The sequence below is a fragment of the Pan paniscus genome, chromosome X (genome assembly GCF_029289425.2).
Source record: "Pan paniscus chromosome X, NHGRI_mPanPan1-v2.0_pri, whole genome shotgun sequence".
Taxonomy (NCBI): Eukaryota; Metazoa; Chordata; class Mammalia; order Primates; family Hominidae; genus Pan; species Pan paniscus.
The window spans coordinates 26,636,559-26,660,789 of NC_073272.2; the positions used below are offsets into that span (position 1 = coordinate 26,636,559).

Sequence of the window (24,231 nt, forward strand, 5' to 3'; positions counted from 1 at the left end):
TCTTGCTTATTTTCTTTTTCCTTATCTTTTGATTAGTGTTGGCCTGGGAAATTGATTAATAGTCATAGGGTCAGAGAAAAAGTGAAGCTACTTTCTCATAATTGCAAATAAATCAAAACATTATGTGAATACTTGGATTCACAACTAGAGTTTGAATTAGCGACAGTTACCCCTCACTACAGAGATGAACTGGCCTCATTCAGCGATGTGGTCTCTCTCAATTCCTCTGACCATCCTTAGCTTTAAATGTGAGAGTATATGTATTCCCACATAATTCTCTAATTTACTATTTCGCTTAGGGGTTAGGTAACTTGTAAAATAAGAATGGATAGTGTCTTGGTGACAAGTGGCCCATGTTAACATAATTTATGTCACTAATGAAGAACAGCTTTTCAAATTGTTCTGAATGTGTATTCTTTGTTTTTATCATATACTACCACTTTAGGAAATACTTTAATTCCTACAACGAGTAGCTATTAACTTCATATGCAGCATGAACATGTCTCATATAGTTTTCTAAATGCATAATCTTGAGCGAGTATAGTCTGGATTAAATGATGTTCATTCACTATTTTATTTTTTCATTCAAATGACATTTATTTAGTGCTTGCCACGCAGTAGGCAGCGTTGAACTCGGTTTGTTCTATATTATCCAATTTAAACTTCAAAAGTGTATGATCAGTGATGCTACCTCCGTTTCGCAGGTGAGAAAAGTGAGACTGTGTGTCTCAGTTGTCTTATTCTTTGTTTGGCCCCTTTCAACTGTGAAGAGTCAGCCTCCAGTATTTTATAATTACTAGATGTCGCTTGACAGCTGACCAAATAGGATTTAGGATTCTGTCACTGAATTCTGAATGCATCTGTTAGATTTATCTACCTATGTAGCTGTTGATAAATTTTAAACAATTTTTAGATATTTTTGGTATTTGTGAGCTTTTGGCTTAGTGACTGTTTTATATTACTTATTTACCTTTATACTAAAATAAGATAGTTTTCTCTTAGATTTCCAAAAGCTTTTCCTTAGATTTCCAAGATAGAAATATTGTCTCTTATAATCTTTTCTTGAAAGCATCCCTTAGCAATCCCTAAAATTCTAAGAAACAGTGTAGAATAAGTATTTTTAAGTGTAAATTCAAATAGTAAATTTTGGCACACATGTTTTGACCAAGGGTAAATTAAATTGGTTGGCCTAAAAATGTTTCTTTTCTTTAATTAGTTTGTGGAAACAAAATAGCATAAACATGCATTGATTGATTTCTTATGTTGTTTTGAATGAAATATGGAAGGTATATTTGGTTTCAGGATTCTCAGGGACATTTTGGCCTATAGAATCTGTAGACCCATTGTTTTTGCACATATTTTAAATTTCTGAATTTCGAACATCAGGAAAACCATGTTGCATTTTGTCTCAGATGCTGCTACTGAATTTTAACCACTGAATTAGATTGCAACCTACATGCTGTTAACTACTGAGCCAAGATGAAATCGACTACTGCATTGAAATCAGGGTTAGCTGTGTCTGCACTTGAAGGAGTTGTAATGGCAGTGAACCTGTTTTCTTTAATGGGATTTTTATTCCCTGATTTTATTCTCAGTTTTAATTGTGACTTTGATTTTAAGAGAATTTCTTAGTACACATTTATTTGAGGTTTTCATTGTAACTTTAAGAGAATAATAAAAAACATCCTATCGAAGTAGGTGCTTCCAAACCCATATGTTCAGTGGCATATTTCTGTGTTGTGTTGTTGCAGTTACTTGTTTTATTTATAAAGTATCTCTTGTAAAAAGAGAAGTCATTTGTCCATGTGCTTTTGAGTTCAAATGGTTGTGTGTATGTGCATGAATTTAAAATAATTTTTTGTGGGAGTTTTCTTCTTTGGGATATTTTTGGAATACTTTTCTGAATTTGTTTTTTTCTTTTACATTAATAGGACTTGACCCCACCCAATTTAGAGTTCATCATTATCATAAAGATGAAGAGAATGATGCTCTACTTGGTGGCCCAGCACAGCTCACTGATGAAGAGAAATACAGGGACTGTGAAAGATTCAAATGTCCATGCCCTACATGTGGAACTGAGAATATTTATGATAATGTCTTTGATGGTTCGGTTAGTTGTTTCTGTCTTTCATTTTGTGAGTGAACTTGTATAAAGGCCTTACCCCCTTCCCCCACTATGGGGTATATAAAAAGGGCGAAATAAACACACACATGTTGCTTTCATGTGTTTAAAGAATTTTAGCATCATGTGAAATCTACCTTCACAGCTTGCTTTTATTTCTGTTTGAAAACTCTTACTTGAATGTGCTTGAATATTGTTTTGGCTTCCTAGAGTGCTTGACCTTGGTTTTTAAGTGGAATCCTTTAAAAATTCTAAATTATCTTAAAGTATTTTTATTATAATTTCTTAATTAGTAACCTGTATTGTCCCACTGTCAACCCCCATCTATTAAGACTTAGACCAATATTTTTCCTTATCTTAAATCAAGTTAATGGGAACTAAGTGTTTTGGGAAAGTTTGTGTTTGTCTTTACACATCCCACTTACCTCCATTTTGCAAAGGTACTCTTATCTTTTCTGCTGTCTTTGCATATTAGACATTTAAAAAGTCACAGGGAGACATTCCTTTCAAGAAGTACTGCCAAAAAATGTATTATTGACCTTGGATCAGAGCTTGAAACTTGGCCAATTTACTTGATTTCCACTGCAGTGTTATGCATGTACTAGCCATTGGCAAAGGAATAGGCAGCAGAACTGTGTAAAACCTTGAAACTGAAAGAAAAGACACCCTTTATCTAAATTAAAAGTAATTATTTTAAGTTAATTTGGACAAACAGCAGATGTTTTGCATTTTTTTGAATCAAAACAAAGCAGTCTTTGGAAGCAAGTGCAAGGAAGAGGCAGACACAGATCAGCAATACTTGCTAAATCCTTGAGTTTTGCTTCATTACAGCTGTAAATAAGATAGTTAATTGCATGGAGGCTTGACGACTTGCAGATGGGCTAACTGTGGAAGAGCCGATGTCAAGCTCTGAAATCTCTTCCACCTGGAATTGCTTAGCGTGGCGGGTAGGGTTATGTACCAGATTGGAGCAGGAAACCAAGATGTTTAAGTGTCAGAAAGGAAAACAAATGCTTCAGAAATCCCAACAGTTTTGCTATATATTACATTTGCCTTGTCTTTGTTTAAAACAAAACACAACAAAACAAAATGTTTTCTCCAAATATTAATATTTATTTATTTCAAATTTTTACTTCTCCTGCCTCCCTCCCCCAATACACTTCATTTTTTGGAAAAATTGCCAAAATTTTAGATTTGCTAAGCAGACAGTAAGTGATACTGTTTTTGTGGTACTACACTTTTAACTTTTAGACTTTATTTTTAAAATTAACTTGACAAGATGAAAACAAACTAATGTGATAAAGGCTCTTGTTTTTCTTCAAGTTTGTAATGAATAAATACAAATTTAAAGTTTTTAATCAGTATCTCTGAGAAAGAGGTTTATTTCCAGTAACATGACTTCACTGGTATTTACAGAGGGAAAATTATTTTATCCATAGAGTCCCTCATATAGTGAATGTAAAATAGTGATTTCAGGGTTTTCCCTTTGACTTTGCACTCCATTATGATGATGGCAAGGAATGGAAGGTATGTATGACTAAAGTGGTCTTTGGGAGGAAAATAATTGAGAAGATAGGGTTAAAAACTCACCAATAAAACGAATTAAGAATATTCAACACTAGGACAGCATGTAAGTTTTTAAGCACAAAAACCCTTTTATAGCCTCACAGTAATTTTTTGTATACTTCTCCTGACTTATGTAGGGAACAGATATGGAGCCCAGCTTGTATCGTTGCAGTAACATCGATTGTAAGGCTTCACCTCTGACCTTTACAGTACAACTGAGCAACAAATTGATCATGGACATTAGACGTTTCATTAAAAAGTACTATGATGTAAGTATCCATAATGATATTCTTACATACACAACTTATTGAGGTTTGGTACTTGTTTATTGGTTTTCATGAAACTGTAAAATTTTGAAAAGGCTTTTGGGAAAAATTCCTAGTGAAATACTATTAATACAAATATGATAAAGTATGTAATTTTGGCATATTAGCATGACAAATTATTTGATAATTTCTCTCAGGCATTACATCTCTTTCATTTACGAGCAGTATTTTAAATAATGAAATTTTTACTTCTTTTAAAAAAAGCCAGAATATAATTAAGAAATGTTTTAGTTTATTGTTACCTAAATAAGACTAATTAAATGATTGCTTAGATCTTTGGATAAAGGAAGAAAAAAATCACTATTGGCTATTGTCAGCAAGTAGAGCCATAAGATCGTGTGTAGTGATCTTAGTGGACTGCCCACACAAAACTAATACTTTGTGTTTATGTAGCACTCTAAACGACTCCATACCCTAGTTTTTTGAGGAAATCAAATATCTTTTAAATTTAAATGCAGTTTTTCTGGCATTCAAAAGAGAATATCTAATTTTTATAAATTTATAGTAAAAATGCCAGAACAGTGAGTGATTTGTCTTCATTGGAAAGAAGGCTTTTATTCAGAGTTTTTGTTTTTAACACATTTCACATGAATTAGTTTTTTTCTCTTCAAAAATTAAAAATTTCACATTTCCCACGTGATTTTTCTTAGTGTTTCAGTATGTCATTTGTCATCTAAACAAATTTTCTGTTACTTGAAAGTTTACTGTAACTTCTTTTTAAAAGCTACATTGGCAACACATTTCAAAAAAAAAAAAAAAAAGCTCGTGTCTTAGTTAAGACCTATGACTTTTCTAAAGATTGTTCTGTACTTTTTACTCGTATTAGTTATAATAGCATTTTCTTCTTTAAAATAGAACTCATTATGTGAAAAGTAACTATCAGATCATTAAGATGAAGAGTAAAAACATAGAGTTCCAGTATTATGATTTCGGTGTTGAATATATTTATCAGAAAAGCAAGTCAGTTTGCCTAAAGATTATTAAAAAATAATAATTATGACTACATTTTGGGAAAATCTGAAACATTTTAGTGAATAATCCTGTGCTGCCCTTACTGAACAGTGGATAGGAATAAAAGTTGGCTGTGGGGTCACATTCCTCAGTAGGTGAGATGTGCAGCACATGAAAATTTAGGCCAAATCAAAACTATTCAGCTCCTCATTTACAGGCCTCATTGAACAGAGTATGATCCTTGCTTGACTCTTGGGAAGAATTCTGAGCTTTCTCTCTGTGTTTAGTCTATCAAGATCTTCACCATGGAAATGTTAATACTAGAAGAAACTTATCTATTTCCTTCTTTAAGAGGGAATAGTCTGTTTTGACTAAGTTGCAAATACTCTGAAAAATGATCTTCTGTATAGCTAGAAATATGCCCTGACTGAAAGACTGATTTCTAACCTAAGTGTGTGTATGTTGTGGTGGTTATATAAGTATTTTTCAAGCTAAATAACCTACTTTTGGGATCCAGATATTTAACACAAGGTTTCTAGAGCATTTGCTTTAATTGTTTTTTTGCCAGCCATCTCACTAACATCAAGTAACAGGTTTTTGTAGTTAACTGCCCACTTGATTGACATTTCTAAGGGATTTCTGATCAAAATAGCCATATGTCACTCCTGGGGTTAAACATTGATATGACTGTCTTCAAAATTAGGAACTTATTTCTCTACTTTCTGATCTGAATTATATGTGATTGGATGGCAGAGAACGAAATCCATTATTCGTTCTTATGGCCTCATGCTAAACAAATACTTCAAATATTTTCCAGATCAGAGCTTTTGTACAAAAAGCCCCTGTACCTTTAGGTTCTACTTTATTGGTAGACCATCCTGTTTCCTCCTAGAGGGACATGGCATTGAGTTTCTTTTGTTATTGTGCCTTGAGTGATACTGATTACAGTTATTAGTTCAGTGTGATATATCATGGTGATGGTAATCCAATTGGAGACTAATATAGCAAGTGTACTGAGGTAAGGATATTGATAGTAAGTATTGAGGTTAAGTGACTGTCTCTGAAGCTAATTACCAAAATGGTTTTCTCCTATTTAGCAACTTAAAAAATACTACCCACTGGACATAAAAGTTGTTTGTGAAATGAAGGCAAGAATCTCAATATTGTTTTGATTTTAGTCTTAGAAGCACTGCAGGAGAAGTCAACCTGCACTGAGAAAGGAAGGTATCTTCATGAGAAAGGGACTCCAGGAAGATGAATGGAATATGGTACTTGACCAAACACTATAACCTGCCAAGAAACATAGTTCTAGATGACTAAGAAATTAGATTGTCAAGAAAAAAGGGACAAAAGTTTGGGGTAACAAAGTATACTTCTAAATCACTTTAATTTTGGAAAAGTACATCACATTCTGTTACCTTCTGTCATGAATTAACAGGACTGACTAAATATGATATAACAAATATTTGTTTAAGTTTATCTGAGAAGCAATCTGTATCACATTATAATATTTTAATAAATATTGGCTCCTTTATGGGAGAGGAGAGGCTTTTTGCTCCTCATCTGTAGCAATGATTGTGTTCCCTGAATTCTAGTTTCCTATAACATTTAAACTTTGATATACATAGAAATACAGAAAGCACTGAGCCAGGATATTTTAAGTAATATATTAATTTCTTTAGGAAGAAGATAACTCTGTGCTTTGTCTTGAGATTTGATGAAGTGTTGAAAGACTTCGAGGTAGCACAGAAAGCCTTATTTCAAAGTTGATTTCATGCCCTGGTCCTTGTTGGTTCCTTTGTATAAAGTTAAAATTGAACTGGTATTTTTTGAAAATCATAAAAAGGCAGCTTAAAGACAATAACTCTAAGCTTTTAGGGTTGTTTTTGAAAGATTCCGTTTTATAGTGAAAAATTGATATGTGTTCCCCCTCCCCTTAAATTCTGCTCCAGAAGAGCAAATAGACATACACACACAAAAGGGAGAGAAACACTAGCTAATCTAAATTGGGAAATGAAGAGGGCTTTTTTTAAGCATGAAAATTTCATCATCTTGTCAGCTGGCAGAATGCCTGCTGTGTGGATTCACAAAGGCTAAGAATTACACTTTCATGAAATTTTCCTCACTAACTGCCCTGGTTAATTTGAAAGATAACCCACTGTTCTAATTCATTCCTCAATTGGGCGGTGCAGGTTTTATCTTTGATCTGACAAAGCATTTGTGTTAATCGTTTTGGCCCTCCACTAGACACTCTTGGGATTGTGCTTTTACAATAAATGTGTCTGTGATAGCTCTTTAGTCTATTATACTTACAATAGATCCATAGAACTGGTAATTAATTCTCCACTGCTTTGGAAATGGGAAGAATAGGTGTAGCTCTGTCAAGTGCTGCTGGGAAGTTTGTTTAGCTGGTTCATTTTTGAAGTGTTCCCCTCAGCCATCCAAGAAGCAGCCACAGAATAGAGTCTGAGATTGAGAAGCTGGCCTATCCTGATGACTTGCTGATAAATGGGAAATGTGACCCCTCTTGGTACCTGGGAGGAGGATATTGGGTCATTTACATTCATCTCAAGTACTGTTCTTTTTAAAGTATATTAAACTCTCATTTTAATACTTAAAGAGCCATTTGCCTCTAACGGTGGAGCCTCTAGAAGATGCAATCGTAATAGTCAACTCAAATACGTTCCTAAATTTTCACTGATGGCTTATGCAGGTTTTAGAGTATTCTGATTGGGTAAAGTGTGTTCCCCACCAGCCTTCTAGTGTTTCTAGCCACTTGTACATTATATGAGTACTTTACTATGATTTTTAAACATTGCGATATTGCTGGCCCTAGATGGGGCTGGCCCTCCATCTCAAAGAACACATGAACAGCTTGTTGGTACCATGCATATGATAACCTCTGATAGTTGCTAGGGCCAGAAATTGGTGGTCTCACTCCATAGAAAGTTGTCGTAGGCTTTATAATCTCAGGATTTTCCTGAATTAAGCTTTTTGAGGACAGGGGCTGTGCTTTCTTTTCTGTTTTATGTGTGATCTCTGCCACAGCCCTTGCTCTCAGAAGTACATGTATCTTGATGTTTAGTAGCCAAGGAACTGACAAGTAAAGGTTATATTTTGCTGTTTTTTCCTTAAATTTTTTTACATTGCTGTCAGATTGGCGAAAGACTTATTAGTGGCCTACAGGATTCTTGGGTTAACACAAAATTCTACAATATTTTAAGGTCATGAAAGCCATGACAAATAAAGCTCTTTGTTACTTTTCTATTTTTTACGGCACTGACAACTCTGCATTTCAGTATATGCCTGTCCCCAACTCAATAGCTTTAATTTGTTTTTTCCCCAAACCAAATACCAGGCAAAGAGGCATTAACCAGAAATATCATCATGATGCACAATAGCACCTAGCCTAAATGTACTTTCATTGTCCAGATAGAAGAATCTATCTCTATATAACGTGGCAAAGAAAGTGGATGCCTAGCTTTGTTACTCTCTTTCTGTTCTCTCCTTGTATTTTTCTCTTTTACTTCTTAGTATATTGTGTCATAAGCCACATTTTAAAATCTCTTTTGGACCCACATTTATGAGGAATTTAAAAAATAATGTGCAGTGTATGTCGCCTTATGGTGCAAAAACTTCCTTATGCACACGTTTAAGCACTTAGGGAAGAAGAGAGCATTTGACCAATGATGCTGAGCCTTAGCATGGTAGCTGTGAGTTCTTTTGGACGAGGCCACACACCAGGAAGTAGAGTAGGATGTTTTGTAGTGTATGAAGATTCCATATTAAGCTTGTTTTTCATCTTTGCAAGTTAAACAAAAAAACTTTAAAATTTTAAAGTGGATATGCATTCCTTGAAGACAAAATTAATAACAACCCCCAAGCATAATGTTGTTAAGCCAGGGATTGAATTAGAGCTGCCTTTTATCAAAAGTGCAATGAGGGCAGGGTAAAATATTGATTAAAATATTTGCTCCACAAAAATACCCATTTAGCATCACAAGTAAGCACCATTCATGGCTCCCAACAATACTTGAAAAAGGGTAATTTTGTTAGGAATGCACAAAACTAAATAAATAAATCTGATAAATTAGAGATGAAGCAGCCTCCCACTCTATCCCTCCTGCCCACACCCATGTAAATCACTAACAGGGCTTCTCATTTCCATTGTCTTTCACTTCTCAACAGAGCTATCTTGTGCAGGTGGACCTGTGAGTTTTAGAGCCATGCAGTGGCATTCAGTAACTCTACTGTAGTTTCATTGCAAATATGCAGTGTTCAATAACCCTCAAAATTTCTCATTTCTTACCTGTGGTGATGTGGTTTGATAGTTTTTAGGTTATAGGTTGCAATATGCAGTAGAATCACAGGTATATTAGTTCAAAAAGTTTAAGCACTTTTGGAATTATTGTTTATTTCCTTGCTTCTGCATTTATATTTAGAACATTTAAAAAGAATAAATTTGGTTTCTTTTTTGTAGACTCTAACAGCATAATTATAAGTGGTACAAAGGCATACAAAGAAGCAATAGATATCCATCCCACCCATTCAACATCACAGGCAGCCCAATCCATGCTGCCCAGCAGTGCTTGAAGAAGGATAATTTTTTTAGGAATCCATAGAACTCATCCTAAATCTTGTTAAAACCAAATGAAAAGAACATATTGAAAATTAGTATTTATTTTCGCTTCATAGTATTTGATTGGGAAGCCAAACATAAATGAATGCCAGGGATACCAACTGCATTTTTAAAATGTGATATTCTTTATGTTTATTCCTTTTTTATTTTTAATTTTTAGAGATAGAGTCTTATTCTGTCACCCAGGGTGGTGTGCAGTGGTACGATCATGGCTCACTGCAGCCTTGAACTCCAGCAATCCTCCTGCCTCAGCCTCCCAAGTAGCCAGGACTACAGGCACATACTACCATGCCCAGCTAATTTTTTTTTTTTTTTTTTGAGATGGAGTCTTGCTCTTCGCCCAGGCTGGAGTGCAGTGGTGCAATCTCAGCTCTCTGCAAGCTCTGCCTCCTGGGTTCTCGCCATTCTCCTGCCTCAGCCTCCCGAGTAGCTGGGACTACAGGCACCTGCTACCAAGCCTGGCTAATTTTTTGTATTTTTAGTAGAGACGGGGTTTCACCGTGTTAGCCAGGATGGTCTCAATCTCCTGACCTCGTGATTCGCCTGCCTCGGCCTCCCAAAGTGCTGGGATTACAGACGTGAGCCACCACACCTGGCCAGCTAATTTTTTTTTTTAAGTTTTGTATAGACAGGGTCTCACTATGTTGCCCAGGCTGGTCTTGAACCCCTGGTCTCCAGCAATCCTCCCTCCTTGGCCTCCCAAAGTGTTGAGATTACAGGCGTGAGCCACCATGCCTGGCCTTAAATGTGGTATTCTAACACCAGTGTCCATTCATGGAGGGTTGGTATGTTTTTATTCATGAATGGCTGATTTTTGTTGTTATTGTCGTTGTTGTCAAGCAAGCTCATTTTGAGTCAGGTGTAACATTTTGCTGCTATGCCATGGCATGTTCTCACAGAAAAATTAAGAAACAAGGGACTGGTGGTGATTGGAATAGAATCTCATTGTAAGTAATTTATCCTTGTACAAATCTAAGTGAATAACAGATCAAATCCAATTCCCTAAAACATGCCAGCTATGTATTCTATACAAGCAGCTTATCATGGTATATAGTATTAATTGTTGTTAAGGAGTTCTAATAAGCAAATAAGTTCAGATGCAGCCATTTATGCCACTTGACTTTTATCCTTCGTAGAATAACTAACATTTACCTGTATTTTCTACATTTATCAGAAGACCCCTTTCTCTTTTATTTCATTTAATCATAATCTTATGACATGAACCCAGTTTGGGGAGGCTCAGATCTAGAGCATGATTTTGGGGGACTAACATGGAACCATCACCAAATTCTGAGGTGCTGAAACTGCAGAGAATATTGTTGCCTATTGAAGACTAACCCCCAGAGCCACTGACGAGATCTGAGCTTGGGCCGTAGTCTCTCCCTTACCCATATCATTTCCCACATATGGATATCCACCCTCCTAAGTTTTTTGTCGGGAATGGAGAACTATATGGGATAATGCACTTAAGGTGCTGAGAAAGTGCCTAGAGAGAGCTCATTATTAATTATCACTGTTTCAATCTGAGACATAGTGAATGAACATGGCTCAGCTGTGTTCCTTTTGTGTGCTCAGAAACACCAGAGATTCAGACCTGGGCCAGGGCCGTGATGCCCAGGTCTTTTCAAGGTATCTCCAAGGTATCCATCTGGAAGCTTTTGTCTTATGCTCTCCCTCTCACATCCATTTAGAAGGATACCAAACTGTGCTGTGTTTCCTCTTGGCCCTCCCTTCAGTTTGCCAGTAAAGTAGTTTCCTTTTCAGTGTTGGTGAATAGAGTCTCAAAGTCAGCATTGGGAAATGGATACTAAGCTATAACTCCTTCAAGGCAATAGCACAGAATACTGCAGAATACTACAGCACAGAATAGTACAATAGCACAGAATACTACAATAGCACAGAATACTGCAGCACCCAGTATTGTGCCTAACCTGATAGGTGCTCGGTAAATTTTATTGAATGAGTTCACGATGTCCTGAGAGGTTGGTGCTATCAAGTGACTCTCCCAGGTCACACATAGTAGCATCAAGACTGTGACCATACTTGGAGACCCTAGTCTGGTATCCTGCCCATAATAACTTGGAAGACAGCCAGTTATGGATACCAAGTTGCTTAGCATCTTCTTTGCAGTCACTCTTAGAGCAGGATTGATCAAGAGCCTTCGCTATTTGCATTACAAGCTAGGCCAGGTCACAAGGCTGACTGGGGCATGAGTCCAGAAGGCTGATGATAGCCATCCAGGATTGGACTAGTACAGCCATTGAAAGAAAGCACGTGTTGAACCTGGGGTTTCAGCGACTTCTGTTATGGTTTGCCTCCTCTGACGGGGAAAATTGAAAGCTTTCTGAAATGCTGAGGAAATGCCATAGGAGTTGTCAGATATCTGAAAACAAGTGGGTAAAAACAGAAAACTACTTGTGCCAAAGCAGTAGAATTCCTTTCTTCAGTTTGATTTCTCTAACCTGGTGTATTTAGGAAAAACTCAACTTCAGGTCTAACTCCAGTCATCTAGAGCTACTGTCTTGTAGTAGAGTAAGAAATTGAACCAGAACAGATTTCATTTAACCTTTCAAAAGTGAGATTTTCACACAGTTGACCTTCTTGACTTCAAGGAACAAAACGGGACTATCAGTTCTCTGCTGCATGCGTCAACAAGAGATGGGAGGAGAGCGCCCCAGGCGATGGCTGTTTTTCATATTTGGTTTGCCCAGAGAATGTACATTTTGGTTCACATATGGAAATCAGCCCTTTGTAGATAGTTACAGATAGGAATTTCCAGATGATCCTGTCTACCTTAGTCTTGTCTTAATGGAATAACCATATTTCTGTTTAGGAGTGGGTTAATTCAGCTGCCTTTCCAAGGTACCATGGAAAAATTCTCTAAGCCTGGATTCCAAGAAATACTACTATTGATGAGAATTAGAGCACTGGTGTTTTTCAAATGGTGGGTGTTGGTTTGTTTTGAGCTTGGCATAAATCACGTGTTGACCTTAGCTTGCTTTTTTTTTTTTTTTCTTTGAGACAGAGTTTCGCTCTTGTTGCCCAGGCTGGAGTGCAATGGCATGATCTCGGCTCACTGTAACTTCTGCCTCCTGGGTTCAAGCGATTCTCCTGTCTCAGCCTCCCGAGTAGCTAGGATTACAGGCACGTGCCACCACCCTCAGCTAATTTTGTATTTTTAGTAGAGATAGGGTTTCTCCATGTTGGTCAGGCTGATCTCGAACTCCCGACCTCAGGTGATCCACCTGCCTTGAACTCCCAAAGTGCTGGGATTACAGGCGTGAGCCACCATGCCCGGCTGACCTCAGCTTGCTTTTGAAAACCAGTGTATAACTTTTTGTCTTGGTTCAAAACTCATCTGACTCTTGACACTTCTTCCAAGTTTTTGTTTTCGTTTTTACTGTGCTATAGTGTAACTCTCAGGGTGGGTAGTTTTGTGAGGTCCATCACCCAGCTTGTTTCCCGGAAGATCCTTGGCCTCATTCAGACCATTCAAGTGCTCATGGTTTCTTGGCTGTTTGAGGAGCTCTTGATGCTTCTGGGAACCTAGATGATTTGCCAGCCCAGCTCTCAGGAGCCCAGCCTAGCAGGGCTTCCGTCTCCATCCACCATCAAAGAATGTTCAAGAATCTTGGCATCAAGTGGCAAGAAAAAAAGAAAACTGCCCAGGATTTACATCTTTATGTATACTAAGGATTTATAAATCATGTGGATAAAGTTATGGCTAATCTTTTGAGGATGATTTCTCTCAACTACAGCTTTCCCTCAAGAGCCACTTCTTCCAGAAATTGATCAGCAAAGAAAGATCAAAGGAAAGCCCAGATTCAAGAGAGACCTCTTTAAAATTTTCCAGCAAAATAGATTCTCTTACTGACGAATGTATGCAAGTGGTGTAGCACAGTGGTTCTCAAACCTTTTGGTTTGTGGGACCCCTGTGTACTCTTAAAGTACTGAGGAAAATGAAGAGTTTTAGTTTATGTGGATATTCTTTTTTTGTCACTACACCAAATCTGGTAATGATATGGTTTCTTAAAGGTTATTTACAATGTGGAATCTGAAATCATATCGGTAAACTTTTTGTGCTCTGGTATATTAAAATCCATTGCTCTGTCTTGCACTTTGAGCAGATCATTTACCCATGCATGATTTTGTAACATCATGCCTTGGTCACTTAGAAAATACTGGTTCACTGACATGAAGAATTTCCAATTCATTATATAGTTTTTTGAAATCGCATTTGTTCATATCATCACCAGTCTCATCAGAAAAGTCTAAATATTGGGAAGCTGTTGAGCTCATGGTGGTGGATACAAATGTTCCATTGAAAACTAATTGAAAGCTAGAAATTTGTCGTTGGTTACAAATACTGTCAGTTGGTTTTTCTTGAGGTTACAGGATCAGTTGGTTAATTTTTGAGAAGATGTCTGCCAGATACCCAGGTCTGGATAACCATAGTTATCTATCAGTTATTCTTTCAAGTAAAGATGGTATTATTTGAACAGAGTGGTTAGTTCAGCTTGCAGCTCAGACAGTTACACAGGTGCTTTTCCTGGAAACAAATACTGTACTTCAACACATGATAATAAAAGGATATATATTTAAAGGTTGCAATTTAATAAAATTTTACTTTCATTGAGGACTTTCTTTAGTGAAACTGGCTTAATTTTCTATTTGTTAGATTCTGAGCATGTGATGATGAGAAATACAATGATGAATAGTACAGTTTGGGGCCACTATGTTGTTGTTGTTGTTTTGAGACGGAGTCTCACTCTGTCCCCCAGGCTGGAGTGCAGTGGCGCGATCTTGGCTCACTGCAACCTCTGCCTCCTGGGTTCAAGTGATTCTCCTGCCTCAGCCTCCTGAGTACCTGGGATTATAGGTGCCCACCACCACGCTCGGCTAATTTTTGTATTTTTAGTAGAGACGGGGTTTCACCATGTTGGCCAGGCTGGTCTTGAACTCCTGACCCAGGTGATTCACCCGCCTCGCCTCAACCTCCCAAAGTGCTGGGATTATAGGTGTGAGCCACCGCGCCCGGCCACGGGGGGCCACTACTTTGATTGATGCTAATGTGCCAGGAGTTTTACCCATCATTGACTTTGCACCATTAATGCAAATGTCAACACAGTGAAAAAACACCAATAATATCATCGTAATATTATAAAAAGTGTTTTGACTTTATGGACTCCAGAACCTTCACCTTTGACTGTAGCAATTTATCCTAAAGAAATGTACCCCAGGCCGGGTGTGGTGGCTCACGCCTGTAATCCTAGCACTTTGGGAGGCTGAGCAGGCGGATCACCTCACGTCAGGGGTTGAAGACCAGTGTGGCCAACATGGCGAAACCTGTCTCTACTAAAAATATAAAAATTAGCCTGGCGTCTTGGCACATGCCTGTAATCCTAGCTACTTGGGAGGCTGAGGCAGGAAAATCGCTTGAACCCAGGAGGCAGAGGTTGCAATGAGCTGAGATTGTGCCACTGCAGTCCATCCTGGGCGACAGAGTGGGACTCCATCTCAAAAAAAAAAAGCCCAAAATTTATGTGCAAGAATATACATTGATGAATTATTCTTTTTGGTAGTAAAAAAAATTGGATATATCTAAGAATAAATGTTTATTAAATACATTATGCTATATCAATGGAAAAGTATATGATCTGAGCAATTGAAGCAACATTTTATGAGAATAAAGACACAGGAAAATGTGAGATAAATGTTAACGGGGGAGAAAAGGAGGAAACAGATTAGTATATAAGGAATGATTCAGTTATGTGATAAAGATACTATGTACATATAGACAAGTGTAAATAAATAATTGGAAAGATAAATACAAGAATGTTAATAGTGATCATCTTGAGTGGTAGGGATATGGGTGTTTTAATTTGTGTCTTTATATTTCTGTTAGTCTAAGCGTTGTACAATAAGCATGTGTTACTTTTGGGGGGAGGGGTGTTGGTTGCATTTTGCAAATTTATTTTTAAATTTATATTCAGTACAATTCACTCTGGTTTACAGTTCTGTGAGTGTTGACAAATGCATAGAATCATATAACTACTACCACAGTCAAGATACAGAACAGGGTCATACTTTCTGGCATGATCTTCCATCTGGGACCCACCATACTGAATATGCTGCCAATCCCAAAGATGCACAGAATGAAACTTTGTAAGGTGTGTGTTTCTTTGCTTGGCAAGGAGTGGGTAGGTACATGATCTGTGAATATAAAATGAAATTTGAAGGACAATTCCCCCAAAGGACATTGGAGGAAAATTCTAACATTTCCATTGGAGCTTTGTCACAAGAAAATTTCAGCTCTGAGGATTTGGGAAAGAAAACTAAATCATATCTTCAATTTATTTCGTCCTTCCAATGGGTCATGAAGACAGAGAACTTCAGCGCCATGATCAGTGGTTCCAACAGTCAAGTAGTCATCCCTACGTATACTAGGGGTGGGGGGCAGTGTTCCATGTATACCAAAACCCGTGCATACTGAAGTCCCACACTTGACCCCGCAGAATCCTCGGATAGGAAAAGCCAGCTCACCATATGTGTGGGTTTCATGTGGTTTGGTCTAAAACAATCCATGTATAAGTTGACCCACACAGTTCAAACTTGTGTTCTTCAAGGATCAGCTGTATATTTACTACTATCGCTTTCTAGAAATTAAACCTAGATATTAAGCCATGTAAAAAGATAACTTTCCTATATTCAAATATGCATCCATTTTAACCTACTCAAGTCTATAGCTGAGTTTGTTCTTTTACAAAATTGAGCATGTATATAGATTCATACATTCACCACCACAATCAAGATAGAAAACAGTTCCTACAAAAACCCTAAAAACTCCCAAAATAGTCCTATAAAACTCCCTCCTGCTATTCCTTTATAATCACACCCTCCTTCCCACTCCTAACTCTGTCAACTATGATATGTTCTCATCAGTAGAAATTTGTCTTTTCGAGAATGTCATATAAATAGACTCATACAGCCTTTGAGACTATCTTCTTTCCCTTGGTTCATTCCTTTTATTGCTGAATATATTCTATCATATGGATCTGTCAGTTTGATCCATTTACTCACTGAAGGATGTTTGGATTGTTTCCAGTCTGGGGAAATTATGAGTTCAGGTGCTATAAACATTCACCTACAGGTATTTTGTCAGTGCGTAAGTTTTCATTTCTCTAGGATAAATATCCAGGGGTAGGGTTGCTGGCTCATATGCTAAGTGTGTGTTTCACCATTTAAGACATTGCCAAACTATTTTTCAGAATGGCGGTATTTTTTTCATTCCCGTCAGCAGCGTATGAGAGTTCCATTTACTGGGCATGCTCACTGGCACTTGTATTTTTTATTTTAGACATTTTAATATGTATGGAATGGTAGCTCATCATGATACTAATTTACATTTCCCTAATGACTAATGATGTTGAACATCTTTTCATCTGCTTATTTGTCATCCTTATATCCACTTTGGTGAAGTGTCCCAAGTTTTCCCCCATTTAAAAAAAATTGGATTTTTTTTTTTTATTGCTAAGTTTTGAAAGTTCTTTATATATCCTAGATACAGATCCTTTGTTGGATATGTGATTTGCAAATATGTTGTCCCAGTCTGTAGCTTGTCTTTTCATTCTCTTGATAGTGTCTTTCACAGAGAAAAAGTTCTAATTTTTATCAAGTCCAGTATATCAATATTTTTCTTTTATTGATTGTGCTTTTGATCTCATGACTAAGAACTCAAATATTATCTATGTCTATGATCCATTTTGAATTAATTTTTATAAAGTTAGAGCAGAGTTCAATTTTTTTCTTTGGTCTGTGTGTGTCCAGTTGTTCCAACACCATTTGCTGAAAAGTCTATCCTTCTTCCACTGAATTGCTTTTGCACCCGTGTTAAAAACCATTTGAGCATATTTGTGTGGGTCTATTTCTGGACTCTTTGTTCTCTTCCATTGATCTCTCTGTTTATTCTTTTGCCAATACCACACACCTTGATTACTGTAGCTTTATAGTAAGTCTTGTATAGTGCAATTCTTCCATTTTATTTTTTTCAAAAATGTCTTAATTCTAGTTTGTTTGCCTTTCCATATAAATTTTAGAGTCAGCTTGTCCTTATTAACAAAATTTTTATTGGAATTGTGTTAAATCCGTATCAATTGGGGAACAATCGACATCTTTATTATGTCAAGTCTTCCAATATATGAACACTTTATGTCTCATTTATTTGGATCTTCTTTGTTTTCTTCCATTAACATTTTATAGTTTTCAGCTTATGGGTCCTGTACATGTTTTGTTAGATTTATATACCTAAGGAGTACCTTTTGGTTCTCAAAAGAGTACTGAGGATCCATGAAATGTTAAAAATATTCTACATAAATGCATTGTTAATATGTAGCCTTTAAATTTTATTTTGTAAATCTTTATTGATTAGTTCAAATATTCAGCCACATAATACTGCCAAGTTTTTAAAATACCAGCTTTTGTATTGTAATTTTACTTTTGTAAAATTCTTAGATTTACATAAATATCTGTATGTGTATATACGCCTAGAGAGATTTCTAAAAGGATTTTTAAGGGTTTGAAAACCCTTAAAAAATACATGTTAATGAATTCTAATGTACCACTGAATAGTTAACATGTAATTACCATGTGCTATATATGAGAATATGAAAGTAAAAGGTATATATACTTTCACGCCTGTATCAAGTTGATTGTGTACTTATAAATAAGAAGGGAGTTAAATTTCTAAAACACAAAAATGAGTTCTCATGCGACCCAAAATAATTTTTGGAAAGCAAAAATATCCATTGTATCTTCTTCGTATTTATACATTTTTAGTGGGAATTTACCATGCTTCTTAAGTCTTCAGATTTATTGCTGACTCTTGACAAATAGTGGATCATTAGCATTGCTCAACCTCGCCTCTTCTCTGTTGTGAATATGATTGTATAAACCTAGGTGAGGAGTAGTGTGTATAGAAATGTCATCTTTCCTGTATCTCTTCTAGGGGACCTGCCTAATGATTTCATGACATCATCTGATCCAGTATGCTGAGGAATTATGGTCTTTCCAAGCTTTTAAAGTAGTTTTGAGACCTTCAGTTCTGTCACTACCCTCTCGACCTTGACTGTGACTCACCATAGTCTCTTTTGGACTAGCTTCAGCTTTCCATCTATAGGAAGTGCCTAGTTTTTTGCACAGCCTAGCACTCCATGAGCAGGGCCTGAAAGTCAAAATGGAGCAATCCCTAGGCTGCATTTCTCAATATTCCTTGTAGGAATCAGGTAACAGAAATGGGATTCTGCAACTTCTTCAGCATATAGGAACTTGAGTGAAAATACAGGACTGCCCATCTTTTGAAATGTTTTGGCCTTCTTCACAGTTCCTGTGGGAACTTTGAAAATTTTTCAAACTTGTTTTACTTAGCTACCTGTCTACACAAGCATGTCAGTACTGAAGTAGGCTGTCTGAACCCTCCTCCCTAAACACCATTTTCCCTGCTCTCACACACCAAAAGTATTTAAAGTGCCTTCAAAAAGTGATTTTAAAAGGAGAGGATTCCATTATTGTTAATATACATTGTATTTTGCACAGTACCTTGCAGTTTTCAAAGCATTTTTTATACTGTACCTAGTTTGGCCCTCACAGTATTCCTGTGAGGTATTCAGAGCAATACCCTCCAGTATTTCCCAGCCCAGGATGACCAAAGCCCACAAGTTTCCACATTGGATATCGTGGTGTTGTATTATATTCCACTTACATTGCCTTTTCTTCCATTCTCACTGCTTTAATTCAATTCCTGGTCATCTCGTTCTTAGCTTGCTAATCGATCTCCCTTGTCTTTGTATCAGTCCATTCTCTATATCATTTCGAGGATTATTTTTCCAAAACAGGATTAATGTCATCTTCCAGCTTAAAAACCTCCTGTGGTTGTTCATTTCTTACCGATTAAAATTCAGATTTGGGAGCACTGCATTAGGCCCCAAGCCAGCCTTTCCACCTTCTCTACCCTCAGTATCCCTTGCAGACCATCTGCCTGCCGCACTGGAGAGCTTGGCATTCCTCAGGGATCCCTTATGCTTGACTATCTCCACACTTTCACTCCTGCCATTTCCTCTGCGTAGTACCATAGCCCACCACTTGTGACATCCCACTTTGTGAAATTCTTCTGCCTTCAGTGGTACAGTCTCTGGAAAGCCTTCTTCACTCAGCTGTCCAGGCAAAATGTCTTACTGTTTTCTGCATGCTCTCATAACCTTTTGTACACACCTCTGTGGCAGCACCTACTGCCAAGTTGATTGGCTCTTTTTCCCTCACAGGCCTTGAGCTCCTTGTGAACACAAGCTGTGCTGTGTTGTGTTGCATTTAGCTTCATGTCACCTGAGCAAAGCATAGTGCCAGGGACATGGCTGACACAGGATTTGCTTATTTGAGCAAGGGAGTGATTTTTGGAACCTTCAGAAAAGCTGTGGGTGTAGTATTTATGTTTGATGGAATACCCAATTCTTACTTTTTATTGTTAATGACTTCACAGCCAGTGGATGGCATTTTCTAAAATGTCATCTTTAATCTCTTGCTGTCTAAACTTCAATCACCTTAGGAATCTCTAAGAAATTAAACTTAGTCTTGCATCATACACATACACATATTTTGCAGGTTTTCACCTTAAAATTATTTTCTGTGTTTCTAGCTTGTTCTTGAACCACAGGTGTGGTATTGATCTTTTCTTTTACTTAATAGCACCTTTCCTGCCCTCAAGACCATGACCAGGAAACTGGCTTCTTAGCACCAAGGCTGATTTTCAAATTCTTGTTGGTTTAGGTTCTCTTAAAACTAGTCAGTCATATCTTTTTCCTATTAACACCATAATTAAATACCCAGAGTACAGTTTTGAGAAGCCCTTAGCACCATGTGTATATGCATGTGTATTTGTCTGGTTTTACATGCTCTTTTCCTAGCCCTAGCATGCACAAGTGCACTCTTGCACAAGAATGACAGAGCCTAGTTGGCTTTTGCCTCCTTTTGGAGAGCTGTTATATTTATTGGTCATATGCCCAGTGGACTTCCTTCCTGTTCCATACTTGACTGGTAGTTATGGAGCACCTAATTGTCTGACAGAAGAAGATAGTTCAGCAGAGAAGGCTCATTATAGAATTGTATGGCCTCGATTTCAGGGAACCTGTCCCCTTTGTCTACCTTCAGAATGGCTATTTCCCATTTTTGGAAGATAATTTGAGTATGTGGTACAGAATTAAGCATTTTCGGATAATAGTAATGCAGTATTTCATTTCTGTTCTGGGGTTGCTAGTAGAAGCAACTCTGTAGGAATAAGCTAGAGCAAAGGAGTGAACATGAGTTTAGATGGCTTTTCTTTTTGTCAGACCATCACTAGCCATTGATAGAAGAGCTGTACTTTTGTGTTACTTTCCTTTTGTCTTTAACAGATAGAGTGAAATATAATTTGCAACACTTGGAACCTTGTAAAAGACAACCAACCAAACAGATAACAAACCAAAAAGAAATCACCTAAGTCACACACTGGATAAAGCTTTCTCTGAGCAGCCTCTGACTCCTTGGACAGCAGTCCCTCCCCTTTCAGAATCCTAACACCCTGTCCCCACCACCACTCTCTCAGTGTTTCTGTTGAGGGCAAGAGTCAGACACCTAGCTTTTGTGTTTGGCTTTAAAATCAAAGTTGTTTTATCATGTTAAACTGCCAGGACCATGTCTTCTTGATGTAAAACCCCTGAAACATCTATTACAATGCCATAGACTCAGCAGATACTCAGTTGTTGTATTTTTTTGTTTTTGTTTTGTTTTGTCTTTTTTTGAGACAGGGTTTCCACTCCCTTTGCCCAGACCGGAGTGCAATGGTGTGATCTCAGCTCACTGTAACTTCTGCCTCCCCAGCTCAAGCGATTCTCCCGCTTGAGCCCCCCAAGTAGCTGGGGCTACAGGCAGGTGCCACCATACCCAGCTAATTTTTGTATTTTTGTAGAGATGGGCTTTCGCCATGTTTCCCAAGCTGATCTTGAACTCCTGGGCTCTAGTGATCTGCCTGCCTCAGCTTCCCAAAGTGCTGGGATTACAGGTGTGAGCCACCACACCCAGCCAACACTCAGTTTTATGTGAAGTCACACTCTCTAGAAGGATCTGAATTCCATTTCTGTATTTATAAGCATGTAGATTATAGGAACAACTCATTTTCTAAACTAATGCTTTACCTGGTTCTCTGGTAATCTTTTTTGTGATTTGAGGCCATCATCACAGAAGTTAGATATCCATCATGATGTTTGTCTTATGAGAAGAAAAGATGGGCTATTCGGAAGAAACAAATTAGGTTTTGGTAATACTAAGAGAATCAGTTGTATATTTCAGAAATTTAGGGAACCTTTTTATTTGTTGAATTTATAAGTAAGACATGCATGATGTCTAACCGTTACCTAACCAGAGAATTTTCTTCAAGCCAAATTTTGAACTGCATAAATGTTAACATGTTTATGAAAACGGGTTCTAAGCAATTCTTCTTTTTCAGTTGTGGTGCTAAATGTCTGTAGTAAAAAGTATATAAATATATACTTGCATCTTTATGTATATTTCTTTAAAAATTTGTTTTATGATCTAAGGTTTAAAAAATTTGATAATGCTGGCTATATGCACACTTTTTTTTAAGTCAGGAATCGTTCCTTTTCTTCTAAAGTAGACAATCAAAATAAGCAGTTTGAAGAGATTGATTTAAGACAGCAAAATTGTTGTATCTTCAGCTGTGTAAAAGAAATACTGCACCTTGGACCAGAAAATGTATATTAGTGATGGTTTGGTTAGTGACTGCAAAAGCAAAATAAATACCATAGTATAAAATACAGTTTCACCTGACAGCATGTTTGACTAGTACTAAACATCTGCATTTAGGGAGCAGTTAGTACTAAGATGTGTTCTGCTTCTTTGCATGAAAATACATTAATATGAAATCTTACAGTGCCTTTCTCACTGATTAATATTAGGGAGAGGTCTGGTCAGGTCTTGTTGATAATTTGTTTTCTAGAAACGTGGGGAAAAAGCATTTTTCACAAACCTATCCAAAAAAAGTTGCCTTATTTCTCCTCCTTAAGCCTTTCAATGACTTTGCAGAATAAGGTTGCATCATTGTTTATTTTGGATGTAGAAGGTTGATCAGAACATTGCTTTTTACTGTAAAACGGCAGTGTAATGAGTTAAATAATAAACTTACAGGCACAGGGAGATTTTCTTCCCTGTGTTAGTTAATCTTTAAACAATCTCTAGCATTAAGAAAAAAGATACTGTTGAAGACCCCAGATTGCAAAAGCAGTGCCACTTCTTCTGAGAGCTTTGGGGCAATCCTCTGATGTGTAATTGCTTTACATCAGTCACAAGAGAGAGACAAGAATGTGCTTTCCTTGAACTTAACAGTTTGGGCAATTTTCTATAATCCAGTAAATACAAATTGTAGCTTGATTATTCATCTACGTCTGTCAAGCAAATTTTAATGGATGAATGAATGAGTCAAATCTATGCATGGAAATATACAAATGTGCAAAATATGGGTCTAATTACCAGGCTGCTGAATTTACACAAGGTCAGGTAAACAAGGCACCAGTGTAATGATTATTAATTGTTAATAATGCCTTTGGGAAAACATTCACATTTTCCTTCTGAATACCTAACAGTTTGCCTTTCTAGTCATTTTAAACTCTGAAAATTTTAGCTGGTCTAAAAAAACAAAAACATTTTTGTCCTACTTTTATCCTTTCTCTATAATTGCTTACTAATTTTTTTAGAATAAAGGTAAAATGTAATACATTTTTGAGGACCCTGTTGAAAATCATAGTTTAATATGATGGTGAAAGAATTAAGGGGGGTAGCATACTCACAGAACAGAATGAAATAGCTGCTATCTTTTGTCTTCATTGAAGGGAAGAGTATGCCCCCCCCATCTTCCACCCTCTTTTCAAACCTAATCGACATTCTACAACACAAAACCAAGGTGGTAATAAAGGAAAGGAAATCAAAGCAGGCTTTTTTCCCCTCTATTTACCATAGTAAGTCAACATTTGACTCTGTCTTGAGATTCTATAAAATGAATGTTGGAAAAAGAATAATATCAATGAGTAGTTTCCCATCGAAATGCCCAAGGGCCAAAATAATTGAGGGAATACTTGCCAAGGTTTTTCTTAGTTCAGTAACTCTTGATCACTGTGCAGTTGTGTAGCTGTGCTATCATTAAGGGCTCTCCATGTCTGGAAGGACACCCCCCTCTCCCAGCTTTAATCCAAAAGTCATAAATTGTAGAACTAACATGTCGTCTACGGGTCACCCAGGCGAAAACACTGCATCTTGAGAAATCTATCTTTCTGCCACTGTGCTTTGAAAATCTTTTGAATATTTTGCATTAATGGTGCTCCCGCAGTCTCTTGCTGGGCTCTCTCCTCATCTTCACAAGCTCCATATTGAGAAGTTTTTCCTCATAGTTAATCTAAACATTATTCTCTCTGTTCTAGGCTTCACTTCTTACTACATACCTATGTTCAGTGTTACACGAGTATACCCACCTTCCTTTATGGTTTTTTCCCAAGTATTTTTAAGTAGCACTCACATCTCCCTATCATTTT

General features: G+C 37.0%; 1 protein-coding gene across 3 annotated transcripts in view; it reads left to right on the top strand.

Annotated features, from left to right (window-relative positions):
• POLA1 (DNA polymerase alpha 1, catalytic subunit) overlaps positions 1-24,231 on the top strand; it is a 301,525-nt gene that overhangs the window by 144,348 nt on the left and 132,946 nt on the right. For all 3 annotated transcript variants that reach the window (XM_008972990.6, XM_055106901.2, XM_003819586.6), the window contains exons 33-34: positions 1,932-2,110; positions 3,826-3,957. In XM_008972990.6, the coding sequence (XP_008971238.1) occupies positions 1,932-2,110; positions 3,826-3,957 (311 nt within the window). The remainder of the gene's footprint in view (positions 1-1,931; positions 2,111-3,825; positions 3,958-24,231) is intronic.